At 39.0% G+C, this 24080-nt stretch overlaps 1 protein-coding gene and 1 long non-coding RNA gene across 5 annotated transcripts in view; one reads left to right on the forward strand and one right to left on the reverse strand.

Moving 5' to 3' along the window:
• The window catches only part of LOC141488492 (myomegalin-like), a 49768-nt gene that overhangs the window by 19055 nt on the left and 6633 nt on the right, over positions 1-24080 (forward strand). For 2 of the 3 annotated variants that reach the window (XM_074188596.1, XM_074188598.1), the window contains exons 15-19: positions 943-1059; positions 1357-1494; positions 2342-2454; positions 3386-3513; positions 15536-15627. In XM_074188596.1, coding sequence (XP_074044697.1) covers positions 943-1059; positions 1357-1494; positions 2342-2454; positions 3386-3513; positions 15536-15627 — 588 coding nt within the window. Of the gene's footprint in view, positions 1-942; positions 1060-1356; positions 1495-2341; positions 2455-3385; positions 11754-15535; positions 15628-24080 lie in introns of those variants that run through there. The other variant, XM_074188599.1, reaches the window with a different exon arrangement.
• Positions 8167-19228, reverse strand: LOC141488495 (uncharacterized). 2 transcript variants are annotated; one of them, XR_012468706.1, is made up of 4 exons: positions 18706-19228; positions 15512-15720; positions 10772-10835; positions 8167-8446 (listed from the first exon to the last, which is right to left on the reverse strand). It is a non-coding gene; the product is annotated as an uncharacterized LOC141488495 (long non-coding RNA). The 2 variants fall into 2 exon arrangements; XR_012468705.1 differs by lacking the exon at positions 18706-19228 and adding an exon at positions 15815-16305.

A 24080-nucleotide genomic window follows, 5' to 3' on the forward strand; every position in this document is an offset into this window, starting at 1 on the left:
TAACAACAGAGTCTGCTTTTCCTCTTATCTGTGGGGTAATTTAACACATGCTTTCCTATAGAAATCACTTGCAGAAACTTTCTTTTTTCCTTCTCACATTTTCCTCAAAGATCATAGTTATTATTTGGATAGACCATTTTTGTAGATTTTATAGAGGTAAGAAAGTCATCAAGTTCTCCTTCCTCACATCTCACATTGAGTGCTGAAGCCATGGAACCGAGATCCATTGCTTCAGGAGCTATTTCTCTGCTTTGTTCCTCACCATACCAAGGTGTCATACTTCCAAAAGGCAACTGCTGGAGATCATTGCTCATTTTGCTATACCAATTCCACAAGCCATAAATTACTACATAAAATAAATAGGACAGGATGAAACAGAAGCTGCGTGAGGCAAATTTTGGTAGTTTATTCCTTGTATTTTTTTTTAATTTCTTAAGAGAATATTTCCCTAATAAAGAGCCTGACAGCATGGAATGTTTTAGCTTTTGTTGAAATTGGACTAGTGCCCAGTTAGCTTTTAAGCCTTCAGTCTATGCCTGTTCCTCTCATTTTTATCCTCTTTTTGGAATTTCACAAAAATATTTGCCAACAAATAATGTGACCATTGTCCTCATGTGGATGTGCAGTATTTAGAGAATGTGGATGTCATTCAACATTACAATGTTGTAATTAGAGATGCTTTACCTTTTGGCTGCTTTTTTTGCCAAGTGTAGTCGAAGACCAGCCAACAAGATCATTTCGAGAATGACGCTATAGAGTACAGCTGCCATGATGTGTCCTTCCATGTCCAGAGCATTTCCTTAACTGATGTTGGGACAGGAGATGAAAGGGAGGTGACCTGGGGGAAGACACTGATCTTGGTCTTCCATCGGGTTGTCGGGTGGCCTTACCACAGCCTCTGTCCATGACACTCACTAACTCCAGAATGCTCTCTCTTACCAGATGGAACTCTCTGCTCTCCAATCCATGGTGACCGTACAGGCAGAAGAGCTGCAGGTTCAAGCTGCTGACATGGAGTCCTTGACCAGGAAGATGCAAATCAAGGAAGACCTCATCAAGGTCTCTGCGGGCTCTTGAGTTGGACCCGGTGGTCAGAGTCCTGAATGTCCTTAGAGCAGCGCCAGACTATAATCCATTCAATCCATCCCATTGCTGTATTTCTTTCCTTTTGACCATCCCTAATCCACAGCTCTACTAATAATTTATTTAATAAGAATCATAGCTGTTGAGTCTTCTTTCTGAAAGAGGATTCCTTTCCTTTGAAATCTTGCATTTCCATGTGGACAGGGATGGGATTTGATTCCAAAGTGATATACTCCTCCTTTCCTTCTGTTGATTTTGTTTTTTGGTTGCCAGGACCTTCAGATGCAGTTTGTGGACCCTGAAGACATCCCAGCTGTCCAGCACCTAACCCAAGAAATTTTGCTCCTTCGGGAAAAAGTAGCCTCTGCAGACTCCCAGGGTCAGGAAACGGCAGAAAACCACAGGCATCAGGTAATGATTCGCTTTGGATGTCACTTTAGGAAAATAATCTGGTCTTGCTGAATTGTGAAATAGCCAATTTATGGTGCCTTCATTTGGTAGCAGTGAAGAGACTTTGGTCTATTTTCTACCTTAGTTAAAAGAAATTATGGTTTCTGATTCTGAAATTAAAGCCCCAAATTTATAGGCCAAATGGGAATGATAATGTGTTTTATTACTAGACTTGCTCATTTTTATCTTTAGACTAATAAGTGGTGTTATCAACTAGGGAGGGAGATATAATGGGAGATATATTGGCCAACTTGTACTTTCTAGGAATTTTTTTTAAAAATTTTCTTCTTTTTTTATGGGCTTTTTCTTTCCAAAGTTTGGAGTACTTGGGGGAAAAAATAATACCATTCTTACTCAGCATGTTAGTTATATATGCCTAAGATGTGGGGAGGCAAAGAAACTGGGAAACATTGTGTAGGATTGGAAGGACTTTGAAGGAAGGAAGGACTTTGAAGTCTGGAGAAGAGCAGACATGAAGGACATGCTAACTCTCTTTAAGTATTTAGAGTGTCAACATTCAGAAGAACCAGGAGCAGTGGAAATAAGTGAAAAAGAGGTAAATTTTAGTACAATAAAAGACCTTTCTTGACACTGAGATTTGCCTTAAACTGGTTTTGGGTTGCTGTCAGAATTCAGGAGCTCTGTGTCATTGGCTGTCTCCTGGCAGATCCTGGCTGTAATAACCACTTTTTCTATTGAGGAAAAGGCATTCTTGATCAGGTAGTATTGGGGGAGTCTTCCAAATCTGCCATTCTGATCCTCTCCAGAGAAGACAAAGCCTTCATTTCTGCCCTTACTTCTCTCCCAGCTGCTGCAGGTGATGGAGGGGCTGGTGGAAGAGCGGGGCCGCCTCAATGAAGCCCTGCAAGCTGAGAGACGACTCTACAGCAGCCTGGTAGAGTCTCACATGCATCCGGCCAGGTAAGAGGGTACACACTGAGGGGAGATTCTATCTCTGGGTCACCAGAGGCAGACAAAGAAGGAAGGAACCCGAAGGATCCTCAATGCAATCCTCAATCCTATTTATGTAAAGTGCCAGAGAGAACCAGTCATTTCTGGTCAGGGTATTGCTGAACTGGTACTGAGCTTGTTGCTAACTTGGTTTGTGCCTGGGACTCCAGAGTTTTCTTTTTGTTTTCTTTTTCTGTTCATTATACTAGTTTCCCAATATTTATCTTCTCATTTTTCAAAAACTCCTACTTAATTTCCTTTAAGGTTTGTTCTTTCTTTTCTACTTTCTTTAAGTAAAAGGAAAGATTCTGATGGGATATTTAAGAGAAGAAAGACTATGTAAATCAAAAATAATTTGAAAATATCTTTCTCTTAATAGTACTTTTAATCGTTGTTATCAGTGTTTAGGGGGGAAAAAAGGTGTTTGGCTTTTCAGTTTCTTTGTGCCATTGACTTTTTTTAGGACTTGGCATAGTTGCTCCAAAATTTTGTAAGAGATAAAAGTCTTTTGAGAAAGACCTTTCTTGGCCATGGATTCCTTTCAGATTGCATGTTGTTTTCTTAATCTACAAAGGAAGTCTTTTAGTATAATGGCTTGTTAGGAAAGTGAAATGAAATAGAAAATTGAAATTCTCTCAAGGTGAGAGCTGGAAATTCTAGGACTCTCTTTTTCTGTGAATTTGGGCTAAAACTTACAGTCAGAAAAGTAGGTGCTGTGAAATAAGCCTAACAAAGAATCACTGATAAACATTGATGCCTGCAGTCGGACAGGGATTTTTCCAATGTCGTTGATAGCAGTTGGTTTGGAAAATTTAGTGACTACAGCTTCATTGAAAGATACGTGTTCCCATTCACACCAATTCCTAATTCTTCTTCCTTTCTGTGTGGCGTGTTCAACCAGCTCTGAGCGAGATCAAGCCCTGCAGGTGGAGTTAGAAGGAGCCCAGGTGCTACGCAGCCGGTTAGAGGAGGCTCTTGGAAGAAGCCTGGAGCGCCTAAGTAGGCTGGAGACCCTGGCTGCCTTTGGAGGTGGGGAACAGGAGAGTGTGAGAGCTCACCACAAGCATGCCTTCTGAGCGCTGGCTGGTCAGGCTACAGACCAGGATGGAAAACAATTTTACACTAACAGAGAGAGGAGAGAGCCTTGTCTGACTTGGACAGAGATAACTGGTGATTTACTAACGTTAGAACTGTTGCAATTTAGAATCAACTCAGAAGCAAAACTCAGTTCAATACACCTTTGTTCTCTTTTGTATGTACCTATCTCTAATCTTGTGGTGGAGGTAACCAAATGTATTTGCACATTTAATCCATTCTATTTTAGTTTATTTTCACCCATCCCCTTTCTTTTAGTCTCTCCCCTTATTCGTCCATCTCTTCTGTGGGCCAAATAAAGTTTTTCTTTTTTCTGCCCCTTTCCCCAAACTATTTTTAAATGTTCTACATCATCATGTCATAAATGCATGCATGTGTATTATTTTATTTTCCATCCAGAGAACTCTTGCTTTTGAAATGGGGACTGCTTTATGACCAGAATGTAATTATAAAAGAAACAGGTTGACGGTTATGAAGAAGACTTTCTTGAAACAGTAGTGGCATCTTTTGCCTGGAAGAAATTTAAAATGAGGGTAGCAATGCAGGACTTGACTTAGGGAATGAGAAAGACACCATCTGTGAGGTGGGCTAAAGGCAATTAAAGTAGTAGTTCATCTTTGTTTTCCTAGTCCTCCTTCAGGGTCATCATGTAAATGGAGATTAAGATCAGCTCAGAATCAAACTTCGATTTCTTATTCGTTGGGCCTTGAAGGCCTCTTGGATCAAGTACAAACTGCTCTTTTCTCTTAGGATCTGTCCAAGGAAACCCTGAGATCTTTCCAGCCCAGAGTGTTTTATATATGAAGTCCATTTCAGGACCAAGTTTCCTTGCCTTTTAAAACTTTCAAATGGCAGCAGTAGTGATGAGGACAAGAGGTAGAATCTTAAAAGGGAGCAGCAATATCAGAATTTAGAGTCAGAACACTTGTGTAGATGCTTGTGTCTGACAACAGGGAAAGAGGATTTGGAAGAGACAGGCTTCCGGTTGCCTATATGAGTACCAACACATCTCTCCAGTCAACAGTAGCAGATCCCAATCCTTGGAGAGCATTGAATAGCTATAATTCACAGAACTACTCTGTCCCATCCTTAGATGAGACAGGCATAGAAACCATGACTGCCTCATAGTGGCAAGACACGTGTAAGGAAAGCTGCTCAACATGTTATGCCAAATAGTTATGTTTTCGATGTCTTAAGTGCCAAGAATGGAAAAGTTCTAGAGCATACTGGAAGGCATGTAGGTACATCCTCTTGGGTTAGTAGCTTTCCAAGATTATAGGCTTGGGAATAAAGATACTGAGAGATAAGTTTGTTTAGATTTAGGAACTCCTAGAGTTTTTTGCCTGATTAAGATGATTTCTTGCTTGGCCAGGGCCAAAAGATATTTCTGATCATTTTATAGGAATCTTTTTTCCATACAGTCATGTGTCAAGTGACTGGAGCTTCATTCTGAATTCCATCCAATTATCTGTAACCTTAGCTGGCCAAGTAACAGATAAACAGCATCACTCAAACTGGAGTGGGCAGGGAAGAAAATATTTCAGTAGGAGAAATTTTCCTGCTTGTGTTTAGACTGATAAAGAGTCTCATTTGTATCAGATTAAACATCTTCCACCCATGGGATATGGAAGCTTAGCACTGAACCTGTTTTGGAGAGGGAAAAAGCTGCTTGAAGTAAGAAAGATGAAGAGTTAATCAGAAGAAGCTCAGTAGACTTAGTCTAAGATTACTTCTTCCAGTAGTCAGGAAGAGTATTACTCTTAAGAGCTATGAAAATGGCAGAGTGGCACCAGCCAATCTGGAGAGTGAAGGGGAGATAGAAAAATCCTCTAGAGTCCAAGGAGATAGAGACTTTTGATAGGTCCAAAGCCATAACTCAAATGCAGTAAAGCTCGTTATACTTTTGGCTACTTGTTCTGTCCTGATCATGAAAATTAGAGATGTTATTTTTTTCTCTTATTTTAAGCTACTATAAAATGTCTACCAATATCCTATTGAAGTAGACTAAGATTTTAAGAAAAGGTTATGATACTGATATACAGATTTTGAAAAATCTAAACTATTCCTTACTGACTTTTTTCCACCTTGCCACTCAAGGCATTTTGACAATTGGGTGACTTGAGGACATGATTGTCTATAAATGGACAAGGTGGATCCAGTGAATAAGGGTATTTCAAAGGGCAAGTTAAGAATGTGTACTTGGTAGCCCAGATGTAACCAAATGATCATATTAAACCTTGTTTATCTTACATGAGACCTGAAGCCAGAGCTTGAAGAAGTCCTGCTGCTCTGGAGACTTTATAATGGTTTGGCGTCCATTCAAGTTCAACGTGGTTCCTTAGCCCACAGAGGAATGCTTTGATTGGGCAACCCTCCTGTGACCCTCTTCTCAATGTCATCTGAGGCCACTAAGACACAGATCTGGGTCTGGGACTGGATCTTTACACTTTTTGTTAGGTTTTTCTAATAATGCTGTCTCTCAGTATAAATTGTGGGCTTAAGAAAAAACCTTTTTACTCGAGAAGAAAAATATTCTTTGCCATAGGTCTGCTATTATAAGATAATTGTATTGGAAATGTAGAGCTTAGAAAAGGAAAAAATCATAAAATACGATGTATAGTACAATACAATGTACCATGTATAGTGCCTATTCTTCCCCCCTATATATTTCATCTCATTTGTTCTTATTTAATTTGGAGAGTGGGCATTTGGCTATGTTCTGAGTATCATGTCACAGCTTTGAGAATTTAGGTAACTCGATGGGCTTCATGAATCATTGAACTTAAACTGCCCTTCAAGAAATTTACTGACTAAAAAGGAAAACTCCATATTGACACTTTTTAAAAAACCCCTTTTAAAAAGTTTCTTTTTTATTCATCTTGAAAATATTCCCACTATATTCTTTTCTTTTGCTGTTTCAATGTGATTGTCAGTGGAAGCCCCTCCTTTCATACAACCTCGCCAACTCACCATCTATCTACAAAAAAAAATCACATCCCCCCCATCAATCAAATTTCCAGGCTTAACCTTCACATTGTTGCATTCCACTTCTCTCTTTCCTTCCTTAACCAAATCTCATTTGGTTATGATGTGCTATCCTATTAATATGTTGCATTTTCACAGAAAGAAGTGAATCTTTCATTCCATTCTTTCAGTAGTTACATGCCTGCAAAAAGGATGATGCATATGACTTAAGATCCCAAAGTTAGAAACTTTCAAATAAAACAAAGATCTCTTTTTTGAACTTAGTTTTAGGTATTTTTTTTAAATCTACAAGAATGATTAAGGATGCAAAGTGTTCATGGACCAAATCTACCTTATTTCCCTCTTCATAGTCTCCAGTGACTGAAAGTTGTTTTTTTTAAATATTATGTTGGGGCAGCTAGGTGACACAGTGGATAGAGCACTGGCACTGGAGTCAGGAGGACCTGAGTTCAAATCCAATCTCAGACAATTACCTAGCTGTGTGGCCTTGGGCAAGTCACAACCTCATTGCCTTGCAAAAACTAAAAAAAAACAAATGTTTCTGCCAGTTTATATGTTTATATTTATGTAAGTACAGTATTATCTATTATGTTAAGCTAATATGCCTAATTCCGGCATCATGACATGTATACTCTGTAAGAATGAAAAATGGAGGGATCTATGACATAATTTGACAGCAGTTATTGGGCGGTTTCTCCACTTCTAAGCCAGATTGGAGTTTTCTGTTTCACCAAAATAATCACATCAATAGGTCTTTTTGCTCTGAACAGTCAGCTCTGCTTGTTAGTCAGAAATGTAGTTAGATATGGGATTTTCCTGAGTTTCTTGGCAGAACCTTGTCCACTTGTGACAAAGTGATAAACATTTTTTTCCCAGACTTCATAACTTTTTGCATAGAAAATACTGCATTTGTCATAAAAATACAAGCGCTTAAAAAAAAGTCAATCTTCCCCCCTTTTTTATGAAAGTTCTTTCAGAATGAATGAAAACAGCAGGCTTGTAAGTTAACCCCCTCTAAAGTAATTCTCATAGTGTCAGTGAATGGCCCTGTTCCAGGGCTGAGTTAAATGAAAATACATGGATGGTTGTCTCATGTCATGTAGAGCAGAAGGGTCATACATGTGACCCACAATGCTCCTGAGTGAGACCTGAACTGGTGAAGATTTTAATAAATTAAAATACAATAATAGTGTAGATGAGGTTAGTATGTCGTTTTCTAAGCTACTTTGCAAACATTACATATTGTTTCTTTTTGAGTTTGACACCACTGACCTAGAGAGAGGGCTCAAGGGAACATTCTTCCAATTTTTGGATAATATGGAATATGCAGTTCCTCAGTTACATAGAACTGGGGGAAAGAGGCTATGGCACCCCAGGGTCTCTAAGATACTTCATCAAGGAATGATCTTGGGGTGAATGATTTGAGTATCTTTAGCTCATCTCTGAAATAAGTTTTCAACATCCCATTCCCCAGTTCCCCATATGAATGATTTTTCTCAGAGTATTTTACAATGGGCAGGAGAAAGAAATGACCTGAATGTAACCGAAGGTAAGTCCTTTACTCACAATTACATCAACATTAAACTGCCAGAGTGACTTTTCTATAAGTGGCCTTTATTTCTATTTTTTTCTTAAGGAAAGAATGAAAACTGAAGAAAAAAATTGATAGGGTGAAAGTAAAAGTATCAGCCTCAGATCATATTTAAATTGATGGATGAGATTTCAGTGGAAGGTCCTAAAAACCGAAAATGCTTATGGTTATATAAAATTCCCAAAGGAATTGACTCAGAAGTAGGCTTTGTTCCCCTCTTCCTTTTGTACCTGCAAAATAGGATGCCAGAAATGAAAATAGGTACATTCCACTGTTTTCTTTCTCTTGTATCTGAAATGCAAAAAAAAAAAAAAGATTAACATCAAAAATGAAGTGAATGTCTGCAAACATTGATTTCAATGGATAATTCCAAGAGCAGGAATTTTAGCTGACCAACCTGCCTAACCTAACTGCATGTGTAGAATCCGCTTCACCTTCCCTTTGACTGGAGGGAATGGTTCCGGCAAATGAATGTGAACTGCCACTCTTGCCTTTAGTGTTTGCCTAAGTGTGCAACACCTGCTTTTCTAATCAGTGATGTTTTTTGGTCTAACAAAACCTTTCAACCTTTCTCTTAAACTGTGAGCTTCAGCAGTGTGTTTGTATCGATATGCAAAAACTATTTGTATGAAATTTGATTTTCCATCCGGTTTCCTCATTTGAGCTAGGAATTTGTTGTTTCACTAAGCTTTTAACTTAAAACATTTCCTGGGAACATTGAACTGTTTAGAGAAAATGAAAGAATTCCTTGCTTTTTCTGAGGAAGAAGAAATGACTTTTTATTAAATAATCAAGAAACTTGACCCTTTGTCTTTCCAGGAATTCCCCATCCCTGCCCCTCCTCCCAGTAAGTTGTGTATTTACTTCTCTCTCATTAAGTTAACTGTGGAGGGGGCATAGTGCTTTGTTGTCTGTTACATCCTCCATTTAAGAACACATGTTATATTAGTCATTAGATTTTTTAGTAGCTTAAGTGATGGATAAATGTTCTTTTGCCTCAATAAAACTTGATAAGGATCAATAGAAATGATTTGGTTTCATTCTGAAATGAATTTGGTTAGGGAAAGTTCAGTTCTTTTTCTTTTAGGAGAATCAGTCTTTTCTATATCACAGATTCCAAACCAAATTTTTTTTCTAATAAGAAACAGAGTAACAAATACTTTTTTATTTAAAGAAGTGGAGAAGAACTGATAGCTTTATCCTGGATGACTCTAGCTTGAAAGTGATAGAGAAGAAATTATGTTTTGTCTTGACACACTTTGGAATGGGCCTCCTCAGAACCTCTTTCTGCTCATTGAGCTAAATGAAAAAAATAGTAATTATGAGAGAATCAGGATCTTCTTGAGAGATAGTTTGGTGTAGAGCAAAGAGTACTGGACCCAAAGGCAGGTAATTTATTAAGCATCAGGCACTAAGCAAAACTTAGGTTACAAAGAAAGGCAAATGACAGCCCTGCTTTCAAGGAGTTCATCTAATGAGAGACAACATACAAAAGGTCATACCAAAAATTCAGGCTAAATTAAAAATAACAGAGAAGGCACTAATATTAAGGGCGATTAGAGAAGTCTTGAAGAAAGTGGGATTTTATCTGAGACCTGAATGAACCCAGGAAGCACAAGAGACCAATCAGGAGGGAGAGAATTCCAGGTATAGATGAACAGTCAGAATACCTGTAGAGAGATGGAGTATCTTGTGTAAGAAGCAAGAAAGGTCAATGTCACTGGATCATAGAGTATGTTGGGGATGAGTAAGGTTTAAGAAGACTAGGAAGGTAAGAAAGAGAGAGATTATAAAGGGCTTCGAAAGCCCAACAGGATCTCATAGTTGATCCTGGAGGAGAGATGATAGGGGCATAGTCACACCTATACTTTGGGAAGGTCAGTTGGACAGAATCAAAAGTCCTTTGTTGAACCATAGTTCTTACTAGCTGTGAAATAATTTCCCTTCTTTGAGCTTTGATTTCCTCTACAAAATAGATTATCCTTGTTTTATTATGTTGTGAACAATATGCTATGTAAACACGAACTAGTAGACTGCTTTGATCCTTCCAAGGGAAACATGGGAAATTCTCATGTCCAATTTTATTAGAGAAAGGAGGCCAATGAAGGGAACCAGAAATTTGAGAGAAACTAGAATCTACTGACTATTAAAAGTTAAATTATTTTAATTGCCCTTTTGGAAAGGTGGGATTTCAAGTCTTCCAAAGATGGTGAATAGCAATAAATGAAATGAAATGCTAGAGAAGAGAAGAGGAATTCTGTCACCAAAGATATCCTTAAATAATTTATAAGCTTATCGAGCCTTCAGATTATTAGGGAAAACAAAGAGACCCAGGAAATAACAGAGAAGTCAACATGACTATTTTGCATTGCAGTTTGCATCTGATGCTTTCTCTTCTCAGTTGCTCTGCCAACAAGCATCAGGATTACTAGATAACAGCCCCTAAGTGGTGAAGTTAAGGAACAACATGTGAAAGTCGATTGTAGAAGAGAACTACCTGATGTTTTGGCAGGGAATGAAAGTGGGTGACGATGCAGCTGTATGGGATGAGGGTCACTCTGGCTTAGAGCAATCACTTGTAAAGGGGAGGAGAGTCAGGAAATGTGAGGTCCTCACCTTTTGGGCAGGAACCAAAGGATTGCTTAGAATGAAATTCAAGTGGACCTTTTTCTGAGTTGACCTAGAATTAAAAAAAAATTCAGAAAGAGATAATACCTCTTGGGATCTATCCTGAGTGGACATCCCAAGAAAATTTTGGGGGGGAAGTGATTACTATATTACTACTTAATTAGGAGACTAGGACCACCTTATGGGTAGCTAGTAGGTATAGGTTAGAGTGCTAGCCTTGATGTCAGGAAGATAGCTTCCTGAGTTCAAATTCAACCTCAGACACTATCTGTGTGACCCTGGAAAAGTCATTTAATTTGGTTTGCCTCATTTTCCTCATCTGTCGAATGAGCTAGGGAAGGAAATGGAAAACCATTCCAGTCAGTATCTTTGTCAAGAAAATCCCAAAATGATATGATTGAAAAAAATGACACATCAAAAACGGTGTTTGGTCTTCTAGCCTAATCCCCTCGTTTGATAGATAAGGAAACTGACTTGCATTATCAGCAGTGGGTTTGAACCTAGGCTTTTCCAAATATCATGTCAGTTCATAACTTATGATCCCACCATCAGTCCTCACGCACCATGTGAAAAATATCCATTTCTTGCTGTTGACTTCTTCATCACTAACCTAAAATTTTTGAAATGATCCCAAGTGAAAAGAGCCTTAAGGAAAATATCCAATGGGAGCCTCAGTCCCTTTCTTTAAGTTGTCATTTGGGTTCTCTTGACAAAACAACTGAAATGCTTTACCATTTCCTTCTCCAGCTCATTTGACAGATGAGGAAGTCTCACAGGGTTAAGTTACCTGCCCAGGGTCACACAGCTACTAAGTGTCTGAGTCAGATTTGAACTCAGAGAATGAGACTTCCTGACTCCACTTCTCCACCTAGCTGCCCCTGTCCGGCATCCAAGGGTAAAAATACTGTATATACCTATTTGTATCTAATGGTAGCTATTTCTAGACTGGGGTAGGGAGGGTGAAGGAAAAAAAGGAAAGAGATTTACAGGATAACTTTATTATATATTTAAAAGGAATAGCTGGTTGTAATTAATAGATTTACAGTTTCATGTCTAATCATCCAATCATCTTTTTAATACTAGGTTATAGAAATGTTTGTTTTATTCCATAAATTAAATTTAAAATAATTTTTAAAAAGTCATTGAGAAGTGAAAGGATTTAATCAAGATCATCAAGTATGGAAGCTTTCTCCTTCTCTGAAGGAAGTTTGAACCCTAATCTAACAGTCACCCTTGGAACTTTCCAGTAAGTCCATCACTAATTAAGAAGTCTATTAAGAAAGCAGCACCAAAAGCAATTGTGAATAATATGATACTTTCCTTTTGTACCATGCTTGAGACTTTTTTATTTTCTTTTTTTTGGGGGGGGGGTTGGTTCTTGAAAGACAATGGGGTTAAAGTGACTTGTCCAAGGTCGTGCAGTGTCTGACACTGAATTTGAACTCAGGTTGTCTTGACTCTACTGCACCACCTGGCTGCTCTGCTTGAGACTTTTAAAGAACATTTTCACATCCTTATATAACCAAAGATTTATGTCTTGTTACTTTGTGTGTAAATTCAAATTGGTGATGGAACAACATATTTCAAAAGATCAGTAATTTCATAATTTCTGATCTTCCTTTTATTGATGGAGATAGCAACTCTTCCACACCTTAGTAGATGATCTTTATAATTTCCTTTGGCAAAATAATTTCATCACACAGTGGTCAACCTTCTTGAGATGACAGAGCTTCTCCAAACTAGACCAGTCTTCCAATATTGACAAGACATGTAGTCCATAACTGAAGTCTTTCCATCTGGGGTTGGCCCAATTAGCCAGCACTTGGAATGTTTTACTTAGCCTTCAAGGTCACCTCCATTCCCTGACAAGAAAACAGAAGAGAATAAGATTTTGGTAGAATAGAAAGCTGCCCTAAAATAACATTGGATAATCAATATGGTCTGCATTTGATGTAGCTGCAGAATACTTAGAGTTAACGTTTCACATATGTTATCTCATGTGATCCTCACTAAACCCCTGTAAGGTAGGTGCTTTGGCCTAGTCTCATTTTATAAATGAGGAAACTGAGGCTAAGAGAAGCCAAATGACTTGCAAATTAATTTTGTAAGAAATGGGTAATTTTGCTGCCTGGGTAAAGCTTAATAATGGAAATTTTCAGGAAAATGATTCCTACTCTTAAGGAAATATGTAAGATGAAAGATGAAGATGTTCACTCATTTCAGTCAGGTGCAACTCTTCCTGACTCTGTTTTGAATTTTCTTGACAAAAATACTGGTTTGTCATTTCCTTCTCCAACTTGTTTTACAGATGAGGAATCCAAGGTAAACAGTTAGGTGATTTGCCCAGGATCACACAACATATGGAATAGATCAATTCTCTTTATGGGAATTATCAAAAGTAAAGTTCTAATTTGAACAACCTTATGAAGAAAGAAGGAACAAAAAGTAAGCATTTCACAAGTACTCAAACATTCACTAGCAAAGCACATTTTTATTGGCTTACAAAGGCCCTGAAGTAGAAGAATTGATTCACCCCCAGAGACCATTCCAGTAAAATCACTCTAGGTCGAATTTGTCAGAAAGAACAATGGCCTGGCTACTTAATAAAGCAAATGTGATCTTATTTTTTAATGAAAATTTTTTCAATAAACGCTCATGTTTTTTCTATCCCTCACATTGAGGGGGAAAGGAAAGGGAAAACCCATGTGAACAAAATCTGTATAATAAAGCAAAACAACCATGTCAAAGCGGTGAGGTTCATCGAGAGCCACAGCAGTAAAACTTGAATGGCAAAGCATCAACATGGGGGAACCTTTGGTTAAGGTTCTGCTCATAATAGCTGTCAATCTACCTGGGTGTATATAATGCTGTTCTGTAAGACTCAGCATGAGAGAAATCCCTAGTAAAAGGCAAATTTACTACTGTCCATTACTTTGAAGTCACAAAGACCAGGACTCTGGAAATAGCTATGGTCAGGCAATAAGCAACTTAGAGTAATGTCCTATGTCCTTGTGAACCTCCTTAGGTAATAATCAAAATTTTCCTTTAGTCATACTGAAGTTTTCTTCCAAGGATGGCTGAGTTCAAGGGTCATACTCCCATTTCACAGGTGGAGAAGACAATAACAGTATTAATGAGATGAGATGCCAGAGGAAATGATTTCAGATACAGCTAGGTCTCAATCCAAGGAAATGCATATCTATATAAAGGTGCCAATTTGTCCATTAGATGACCTGGATTATGGTCCTGACAACTTCTCTGTGAGTTTTTGGTTTCCCCCATTAGTAAAATGAAGGGGATTGCACTAGGTGTCAAAGGTTCTTCAACCCCATATTCCTTTTTCACTAGAATGCTTGTCACCCTCTGCAGAGCTAACATGTATTAGTTGTTATCATTGGCCACATGTCAGTCTAGTCCAAATGGCTGTAAACCTTGATACCCACTAAAAAATCAGTGTGACAGGTTGGTGACAGGAGAAGCATCCTTCACAAAGACATCAGAAAAGCAGTCTCCCAGAGCAGGCATGGGTTTCCCTGCTGATGAGATAACAGATTAGTTTTGAGGAGAAAATTTTCTGGTGTGGATTGGCTCTCCCTTGGGGAAAGAAAAACTATGAAGAAGTAGAGACTTGTAAGAGGAAAGTTTTCAGTTTCCCAGAACAGGTAAGTAGTTCAGTGGATAAAGCATTAGACTTAGAATTGGGAAGACTCATCTTCCTGCTCACAATAGCTGTCAATCTAACTGGGTCCCACAGTAGTCCTCAGACACTGGCCTCAGACACTTCCTAACTATGTGACCCTAGGCAAATCACTTCACCCTGTTTGCCTCAGTTTCCTCATCTGTCAAATGAGCTGGGGAAAGAAATGGCAAACCACTCCAGTATCTCTGCCAAGGAAAAAGGCGATTACAAAAAGTCAGACATGACCAAAATTGAACCATTTTCTCAGGTGAGACTTGAATACTAGAAAATTTGAATCCCATAGAGGTTCTGATGGAGAGAGAATCTAAGAGATTGAGTCAGATGGCTTATCTCCTTTTTACAGAGTAAAGTGCAAATGTTTGTGTGACTTATCTTGTCTCAGTTCCCTTCTTGGGATTGGACTGTACTTGAGATTTTGAGTAGAAAAAGATTCTTGGAGTTTTGGAAGAATAGCTTTTACTAGTCATTTTGGATGTCATTCCTTCAAATGGTTGCAATCCCAAGCAAGTGAAAAAGATAGAGTTGGGTAAATAGGATCATGTTGGAGAACATTTACATTAGCAGGTACATAAACCAGCCCTAAGAAATGAGTCTTCTTAGAGTCTGGAAGTTGTAAATAAGATAGATAGGTTTTGGTCCCATTTTATTGATGGAGACAATGAAATTATACAGAAAGGCAATGACTAAGTTGGGAAGAAAACCCATGCTTTCTGGCTCCTGGTCAGTATCTGTGTCTACTTGTCTGCTGTAATGGTGAGTGTCTAATCCTATCCAGACAAGTCCAGGTTCAAAAAAGATCTGTTTTTCTTTTTATTTGTTTTTTGACTTGGTAGCCCTATACCTGATATCTTGCAAGTCTATCAAAGACAATGCAAATAAACCCCAAAGTTCTACTGTGTCACTTTTCATTTCTTCTCCCCTCAAGGATGCTTGTTCTGGATGGGGGATAAGGGTGGATGGTGACTGGGGAAGTCAGGAGACAGAGAATGGCAACAAGAAAACCATGAGCTACATAGGCAGTTAGTTACCTTTTGTTTGGTTCTTTCTTCCAGGCACAGCTGTGGGTGAGGACACCGAGGATGCTAGCACTGAATTCACTGACAGTATTGAAGAGGAAGCCATACACAACAATACCCACCAGCAAGTAAGTCAGCACCAGGTGCCAGGGTACCTGGGGCTGGCGGGGGGAGATGCACTACCCTTTGGGGGTCGGATAGTCTCCTGGGGCCAGTGGCAGCTGAAAAAGCAACATTGGACATATGACCTGGAACAACCTGCCAGAGTTTCCCCTCTCCTTTTGATCTTTTTTAAACCTATTCTCCTCCACTTACCTCTTCCTGCTCTACACTAGTAGTTTCAATAATTCTTTTATTTCTCACAGGGCAGAAGCCCCTTTGGCTTCTTGTAGCCAGGAGGGAGTCTTCAAGGGGCTTTGGGGAAATCAAGCAGAATGTGGGACTGCTTCCTGAAGAGGTGCTCTCTGGGGGTAGCTCTGGGAGGCTGTGTGCTACCTACTCAGTGGAATCTGACAGACCGATCACTGCATCTCCTGGCTAGCAAATAGTAAGGCAGGAACACGCCTTTAGCATTATTTATTTATGACCCAGTGGTAAATGCAAAAACATCTCTGTCCACAGGATGGCCCTACTTGCAAACATGTGCCTTATGTCTACACTTGATATGTCTGAGAATAAATGCCACTTGTCAAACAAGAACAGAGGCCAAAGACAGTAATCCTATAGCTCTTATCACCAGACCAAGAGCACTTTCCTTCTTACCCCATTTTGTACACATTTAAGCTCTCCTATACTAGTATTTGGCAATATCCACAATAATTTCTCCAGGTTTTTAGAGGCTGAAATCTCTTCCCTCTCCTAGACAGTGATTAAATTTCTCCTAACCTGGAAATTCAGGAAAAAAGGCAGTTGTGATAGGGAGAAGATGGTGGCTGTCAGGGGCTGCTTCATTTCATGGATGTAACCTTCTGCTTTATTAAGTGTCACCCTTTAAGATGCTAATTTCTTATATTTGTTGGCTTTGGAGATGGCCTTCCAGGAGCTGACTATGGAGAGTAGGTGTGCCCTACTTCCCCAGTCTGGCTTCTTCACCTTACACCACTGTCCATTCTTGTTTAGTCATAGTCAACCTTGACCCCTCTCTTGAACTCCTGCATGAAATTCCTTCCTTCTTACACATGAAGTGTTTCTATTGAAACCTTTACAGACAAATCCCATGTTTCTGTCTTCAACTATGTCAATTGAGACTGGCTCTTCTTCTTAATTATATTTGACTTTTTCCATCTTAGACTAGGAGACCATACAAGATAAGCAAAAATGCCTATTATTGGATTAGCCAGAGTCTCTGAAGAGAGTGTGACTAGGATGAGTCTTAGAATTCATAGGAAATAAGGTTGGAAGGGGAGAGATACTGATGATCTAAATAAATCACCCCTCAGGGAGCTGGCCTAAGGCTCAGCTGACCTTAGAATCCTCCTTCACATCATCCTAGAGGAGCCAATATGCAGGTCATTTCCTCTTTGGTCTTCCTCTTCATAATACAGAAAATGCTCTGATCCACTTTTGAGAGAGTCTAACCCTAATGGAAACTCTGGTTTCTTAAAGTCTTAGGACTTATATTTCCCTCCCCTGGACCCACCCACTAAGAACCTACCACACACTGCTAGGTGGATTAGGAAGTATTTGTTAAATGATAGATTAGATTGGAAACTGATCCATGAAAGTGATTCTTGAAGGATCAGGTGGGCTTATTAATGAAGACCCTCTTAAACTGCTGTTATCACATCATGCTGTTGACCTTACATGAAAACCAGTATCAATATCTATGAGGAACCCAGGGTTTTATGATCTTTATAAACTCCCTTTGAAACTAAGTGATCTGCAGGATGTGATTTCTCCTGCTCACAATGCAATAAAGCTTGTTTTGACTTATCCTCACGGTGTCACAATGCTCCAAGATGTGTTCATTTGCCTCTAGGGGAATAACCATTTGAAGCCAGATCTACAATATCCTTTTTTTTAGCTTGGATATAACCCTGAAAGATGAGTTTGATATATGCTATCGATACCCCTTAAATACCCCATAGTATTCCATTAACACACTTGACTTCTTGCTGCCCAATTGAGTCACCCACTAGCTACAGCTTCCATGATGCCATATCTCCTGAGGTTCATTTCTTCCCATTTTGTCAATGGATTCAAGCTGCACTAGGTAATTTTATACCTTTACACAAATATCTGCTTGAGTACCTCAGTAGATCACAAATAGAATTTGAGGGGTAGAATAAAAGACAACTGCCTTAGACTAAGCAAGAATAGTTGACTAGACCAGTTACCTTGATAGGGAGGAAATGATCTAGTATATTAAGAAACAAAGAGAGGGAAGCTAGGTGGCACAGTGGATAAAGCACCGGTTCTGCATTCAGGAGGACCTGATTTCAAATCCAGTGTCAGACACTTAATAATTGCCTAGCTGTGTGACCTTGGGCAAGCCACGTAACCCATTGCCTTAAATAAAAACATTTTTAAAAGATACAGAGGGGGGGGCCTAGGTGATGCAGTGGATAAAGCACCAGCCCTGCAGTCAGGAGTACCTGGGTTCAAATCTGTTCTCAGACACTCAATAATTACCTAGCTGTGTGGCCTTGGGCAAGCCACTTAGCCCCATTTGCTTTGCAAAAAAAACTAAAAAAAGGATACAAAGAGTAGTCAAAAGTTAATATGATAGAGAAAAGACAATTGAGGAAAGCAAAATTTTACTTAAATTCATTAGGAAAACTCCAAGGTAAAGAACAGGGGTCAGAAAAAAAGAGGCATGAAGGTTTATATGAAAATGGAATATACTTTACCAGGCAGTGTGGCAAGAAACTAAAGTTCCAAAGTATTAGGAAAGTCACAAAAATTGAGGTCAAGAAGGAAAAAAAAGTATAAACACCCAAGTCCGAGGACAAGATTGGAAAAGCTAAAATGAGAAAGGATGTATAATTAGCAAGACAGATACACAAAAGCTTCCCAAATACTAAACACAATTTTTAAAAGAGGGGAAACAAGATATTCCTTTAATCAACCTCCCCAAGATGATAGTCACAAATTTTAAAATATTCACTTTGGTTATTTTAAAACAATCCTGAATGGAAAGATTGACTAGTAAAATCATAGAATCTGAGAGCTAGAGGAAAGGTAGACATATCTGGGCTAATATTTACCTGAAATATGAATTCTCTCTAGACTATTCTCCTAATGTGATCATTAAGCCTCTGTGGAAGGATCCCCCAGTGTGAGGAAAATCAGTTCCTCCAAAGGCCATCCCTACCATTTTGCTCTAATTGTTAGGAATTTATTCCTTACGTTGGGTCCAAATATAACTTCTATAACATCTACCCATTGATTATTGCTCTCCCATATGGGGCCAAGAAGATCTAATCATTCTGTCAGATTACAACTCTTTAAGTATTTGAAGACAGCTATCATTTTCTTATCCTGTAATGGACCCAGCTCTGGACTATAAAAGGAGAAGTCCTGGTCAGTTAGAATACCAGGACATGCCTCATCAAAAGAAGCCAACTGTTGCCCAACTGTCTCCCAGTTCTCTTTTGTAATCCCTGAATGTTCTAACCATGGGGAGACCTCCCACACCTTATTTACAAATTCGCACACTGTTTAATATGTGGCTTAAATTGATGCCGCTTACCTAATTTATATAACTGACAAGTTAGAACTGCCTTTTCTTCGGGTCTAATCAGGGGAAAACCCATCCCCTGCCCCATAACTTCATCCCAGATTAATCTCAAATTAATCTGAGGCTGTCCAACTCTTCTCCCTATTAAGAGAGGCCAGGTGGAAATTCCCTTTGTCCCTGTTCGGGCGCCAATTGCTCGGGGACCTATCCCTTGCCTTCGCCTGGATACATACTTTTCCCCAGTCTTCAGATGCACGGACCCTCCTTTGGGGAAGGAGGGCAATAACTGGACAGAGGACCCGGTTGCAGTCTAACAAGCAGGTCTTTATTGCTTACATTGCAGCGAAAAACGGCTCTCCTCTTCCCCAGTCCCATCCCTTTTATAGTCCTCCGCTCCTCCCCTGAGCTCCTCCCCTGTTCCTCCCTCATGGGCAGAGCCACTCCTGTTACTGGGGCATTCCCAGCACCCATGTGGGCGGGTTCACACCCCCAGGTGTCTCCTAGCCCATAGGTGGCCAAGGTCCAGAGCTGGGTCTATGACATTATCCCTACTTTCTTTCACACTATTCACTCCCTCCAACGTTTCTCTTTTCCAAACTAATATACCCAACTTCATTAACTATTCTTTATAATGTGGTTCCAAAGACAGGTGCCCTAACTAACCTAGTCTTCCTCCTTTGGACTGACTCTAAGTTGGCCATTTTCCTTCTCAAATGTAACCCCTAGAACAGAACACAAGATTCCAAATATATTCATTTGTCTAGCACAAATAACAAAAAGATTATTGCCTCACCCATTCAGGACATTGTAGTTTTGTAAACAAAACAAAAGGTTCCATTGGTTTTCCTTGTAGCCATATTACACAGCTGATTCATATTGAAATTTTTTTTGGCAAGGCAATGAGGCTAAGTGACTTGCCCAAGGTCACACAGCTAGGTCATTATTAAGTGTCTGAGGTCTGATTTGAACTCAGGTACTCCTGACTCCAAGGCTGGTGCTTTATTCACCTAGCCACCCCAGCTGATTCATACTGAATTTTCAGTCAACCATATCTCCTGATTTCATATAGTATATGGTTAATGTTAAAAAAAATCTATGTATGTTGGACATTACATATATCCCTATTCATTTTTCCTCTTTTAATAGTTTAAAATGTAATAACAGGATGCAAGAAAAGGTTAAAAAAAACCAAGCTAGAATAAAATTAAAGTGTATATATAAAAAATAACTGTTGAGGCAGCTAGGTGGTGCAGTGGATAGAGCACTGGCCCTGAAGTCAGGAGTACCTGAGTTCAAATCTGACCTCAGACACTTAATAATGACCTAGCTGTGTGGCCTTGGGAAAGTCACTTAACCCCATTGCCTTGCAAAAACCTAAAAAAAGGACTTACTTAAATAAGTAGATCTCATGGAATATACCAAAGAGTAGTGTTTAAGGAATATTACTTACTATTTTTTTCTAGAAAAAAATAAGAGAACAGACAAATTCTTAAGGATCAACAAAAAAAAAGTAAATGAGTCTTCAAAAGGGGAAAGGAAAAGATGACACTTGTAATTCATTTCAATAACAAATATTGAGTACTTTTTAATGTGCAAAGCACTGTTATTCAAAACTGTAGCTACAGAAAAAAATGATCTCTCCTCAAGAAACTTAAATTTCACCAAGAGATACAACATATTAAAAACAAATGTAGGATAATTGTGATAGGGAAAGGACCCATCAATTGGGCTGAATCTGGGACTACAGGAAGAGGACAAAGTTTCTTTCCTCTAAGAGCTCACAATATAATGGTGGAAACAACATGTTTTCAAAACAAAAAAAGCTATATACAGGAGAAGTAGGAAATGATTTAAAGAGGGAAGATACTGCTAGGATGAAGAAGGGTTGAGAAAGGCTTTCTACAGAAGGTGTAATTTTACTTGAAAAATAAAGGAAACTAGGAAAGATGGGAGGCAGAGATGAGCAGGAGAGGGCATGGGGACCAACAAGGCCAGTCAAAGATGAAGAGAATTGGATTCAGAGTGGCGTCATGTTATCTCTCAGTCAGAATAGGACAAATGCAAGAAGCTCCTGATGGGGGAAGGTGAAAGAGGAAAGTTTCCTTGATAGCAATGATGAGGCCCTTGCCAAAAATGTTTTGAAGATGGGTTGGTTTGGGGAGAAGACAATGAGTTACATTTTTGGACATGCTGAATATCAGATGTCTTTGGAACATTCTGGCAGCCAGACTTGGACATGAGACAGTGGAACCGAGGAGAGAGAGATGGAGACAGGATATATAGAATCAAATACACAGAACTGAAAATTGAACTCCAGGGAGCTGATCACTGAATAAAGGTGTAGGGTAAAGAAAATTAAGCCCATCCAAACTTATGAATGGAAGGTGGGTGATGATTACATAAAGGCATTAGGCAGAAGTAACAAGAGAGCAATATTTGGTTACACTGGCAAAATATGAGGGGGAGAGTTCATTATTCATCTGTGGCAGATCCTGATAAGCATTTTTAAAGAATGAATACTTTTTACAAAAAAAAATGAAACAAAATAATAATTGGTAACATTGAAGAGACCATTTTTTAAATGGTAGGCACAAGAGTCAAAAAGCAAAGGGCTTAAAAATAAATGGAGTGAAGTAGCAGGACACAGAGCACAAAAGCTTTTTCTAAGGATTTTGACTGTGAACAGGATTAGACATATAGAATGATAGCTTGAGAGGTTGATAGGATCAAGCCCACTTTGCCTTGGTAGACCCTAAAACGCTCCCTAACCTATATTTGAATATAATCAATTCAACAATCACATACAATTTACAGGTAAAAGGAAGACAGAAGACCTGGATTCAGATTTTGCATCTGCAGCTTAATATCTTTGATAAGTCACATAACACTCTGAACCTCAGTTTCCTTATTTGTACAAACAGGGAATGGGACTAGATGATTTCTGACATCCTTTCCCCTCAAGTATTTTCTCTTTCTAAACAAGCTCAGACTGCTAAATGACTTGCTTAGGGTGCCACAGGGCAACTTAGGGACTCCATAGTGCATAGAACACCATGCCCTCAGACACTAGCTTAGGATGACCCCAGGTATGTTACTTCACCCTATTTGCTTCAGTTTCTTCATCTGTAAAAGGACCTGGAAAAGGAAATGACAAATACTTTAATATCTTTAACCAATGGGGTGGCTAAGGGGCACAGTGGATAAAGCACCAGCCCTGGAGTCAGGAGGACCTGAGTTCAAATTGGACCTCAAACATTTAATAATTTCCTAGCTGTGAGACCTTAGGCAAGTCACTTGACCCCATTGCCTTAAATAAATAAAACCATGACAGGAAGAGTTAGACATAAATGAAAAATGATTTAACAATACCACAGTCAAGTAAACTTGGTCAGTCAGGATTTAGTCTACTGTTCTTGATTTCATTATTGGGTGGCATCTCAGGGATGAGAAGGGTGGTGTCCTAGAGTCAACTTGAATCCAATTTTACTGTTAAATTTTCTGAGTGAGCATTTACACCTGGAAAATTAGCAAATTCTACCAGGGTTTGAGTTGTTTGTCTCGATCATTTAGAATAAAGTATTGAGAAAAAAGGCCCTATGACAAAACAAGGGGGTTGGATTTTTGAGATTGGAAACTAAGGTGTTATTTGATTCACCATCTAAAGAGTATGAAGAGTTTTAAGGAAGATATGCACAGCTCTAGATCTACAAGGAGCCTCAAGATTTTATGGACGAGGAAATGAAGAAGGTGCTAGATGGTGCCACAGTAGATGGAGTGCAGAACTTGGAGTCAAAAATACTCTTCTTTCTGAATTCAAAACTGGCCTCAGACACTCATTAGGTGTGTGACCCTGAGCAAGTCAATTTGCATTGTTTGCCTAAGTTCTTGTTTGAAAAATGAACTGGAGGGGCCGCTAGGTGGCAAAGCAGATAGAGAGCACTGGCCCTGGAGTCAGGAGCAACTGGGTTCAAATCTGGTCTCAGACACTTAATAATTACCTAACTGTGTGGCTTTGGGCAAGCCACTTAACCCCATTTGTGCTGAATAAACAAAAAAAAATTGAGCTGGAGAGGAAAATAGAAAACCATTTCAGTATCCTTGGCAAGAAAACCCTAAATGGGATCATGAAGTCTGATATGACTGAAAACAACTGAACAACAGAATTGAAATCACTAAAACTCTACTCTATGCACCTCACTGAGCTGTTAATAGGTACAGATGCTAAAAAAGATAACTTTCTCCAAGGACTTAACATTTTACCTTGAAGAGTATCTGAGTCTGTATGTGTGTATGTATGTCTATGGAATAAATTGTGTGTCCATAAAATGGGATGTTCAGATATACACATACATATGTGTTTAGCAACAAACAAAATATGTTATTTCTGAGAATAAGAACGAGTAGCCAGGGAAATTAGGAATAAATTAGTAATAAATGGTCCTTAAGCTGAATATTTTATGAAATTGGAGACTTGAAGAAGAAAACAAGCAAAAAGTGAATTCCAAACTTGGAACACAGTCATGTCTGTCTCCAGAAGATATTTTGGAAAGAGCATACCTAACTATCTGCCCCGAGTGGCTTGTAACTTGACTCCATTCATATGTCAGAACCTAAGGAGTTTCCTATGGTTACATTCAGTTCAACATTCTGATTCTGTGATTTTATTCCTTTGTCTAGGCTCTCCCTCATCTTTCTGGTTACCAACCAAGAAGGAGCTTAGGGTTATTTTTGTCTTGACAGATTAGTAGATATTTTGTGTACTAGTACTATTTCTTTTTTCTCTCTTGTGTGGAAGTAATGGGAACAAAGTATTGATATTATACCTCAACCTTCTTTGAGCCCCCATCTTTTCTTTTCCTTTAGGAAAGTCTTTATCAACTGGATTTCCACTGCTCCTTGCTC

This window comes from Macrotis lagotis, chromosome 5, assembly GCF_037893015.1.
Source record: "Macrotis lagotis isolate mMagLag1 chromosome 5, bilby.v1.9.chrom.fasta, whole genome shotgun sequence".
Taxonomy (NCBI): domain Eukaryota; kingdom Metazoa; phylum Chordata; class Mammalia; order Peramelemorphia; family Peramelidae; genus Macrotis; species Macrotis lagotis.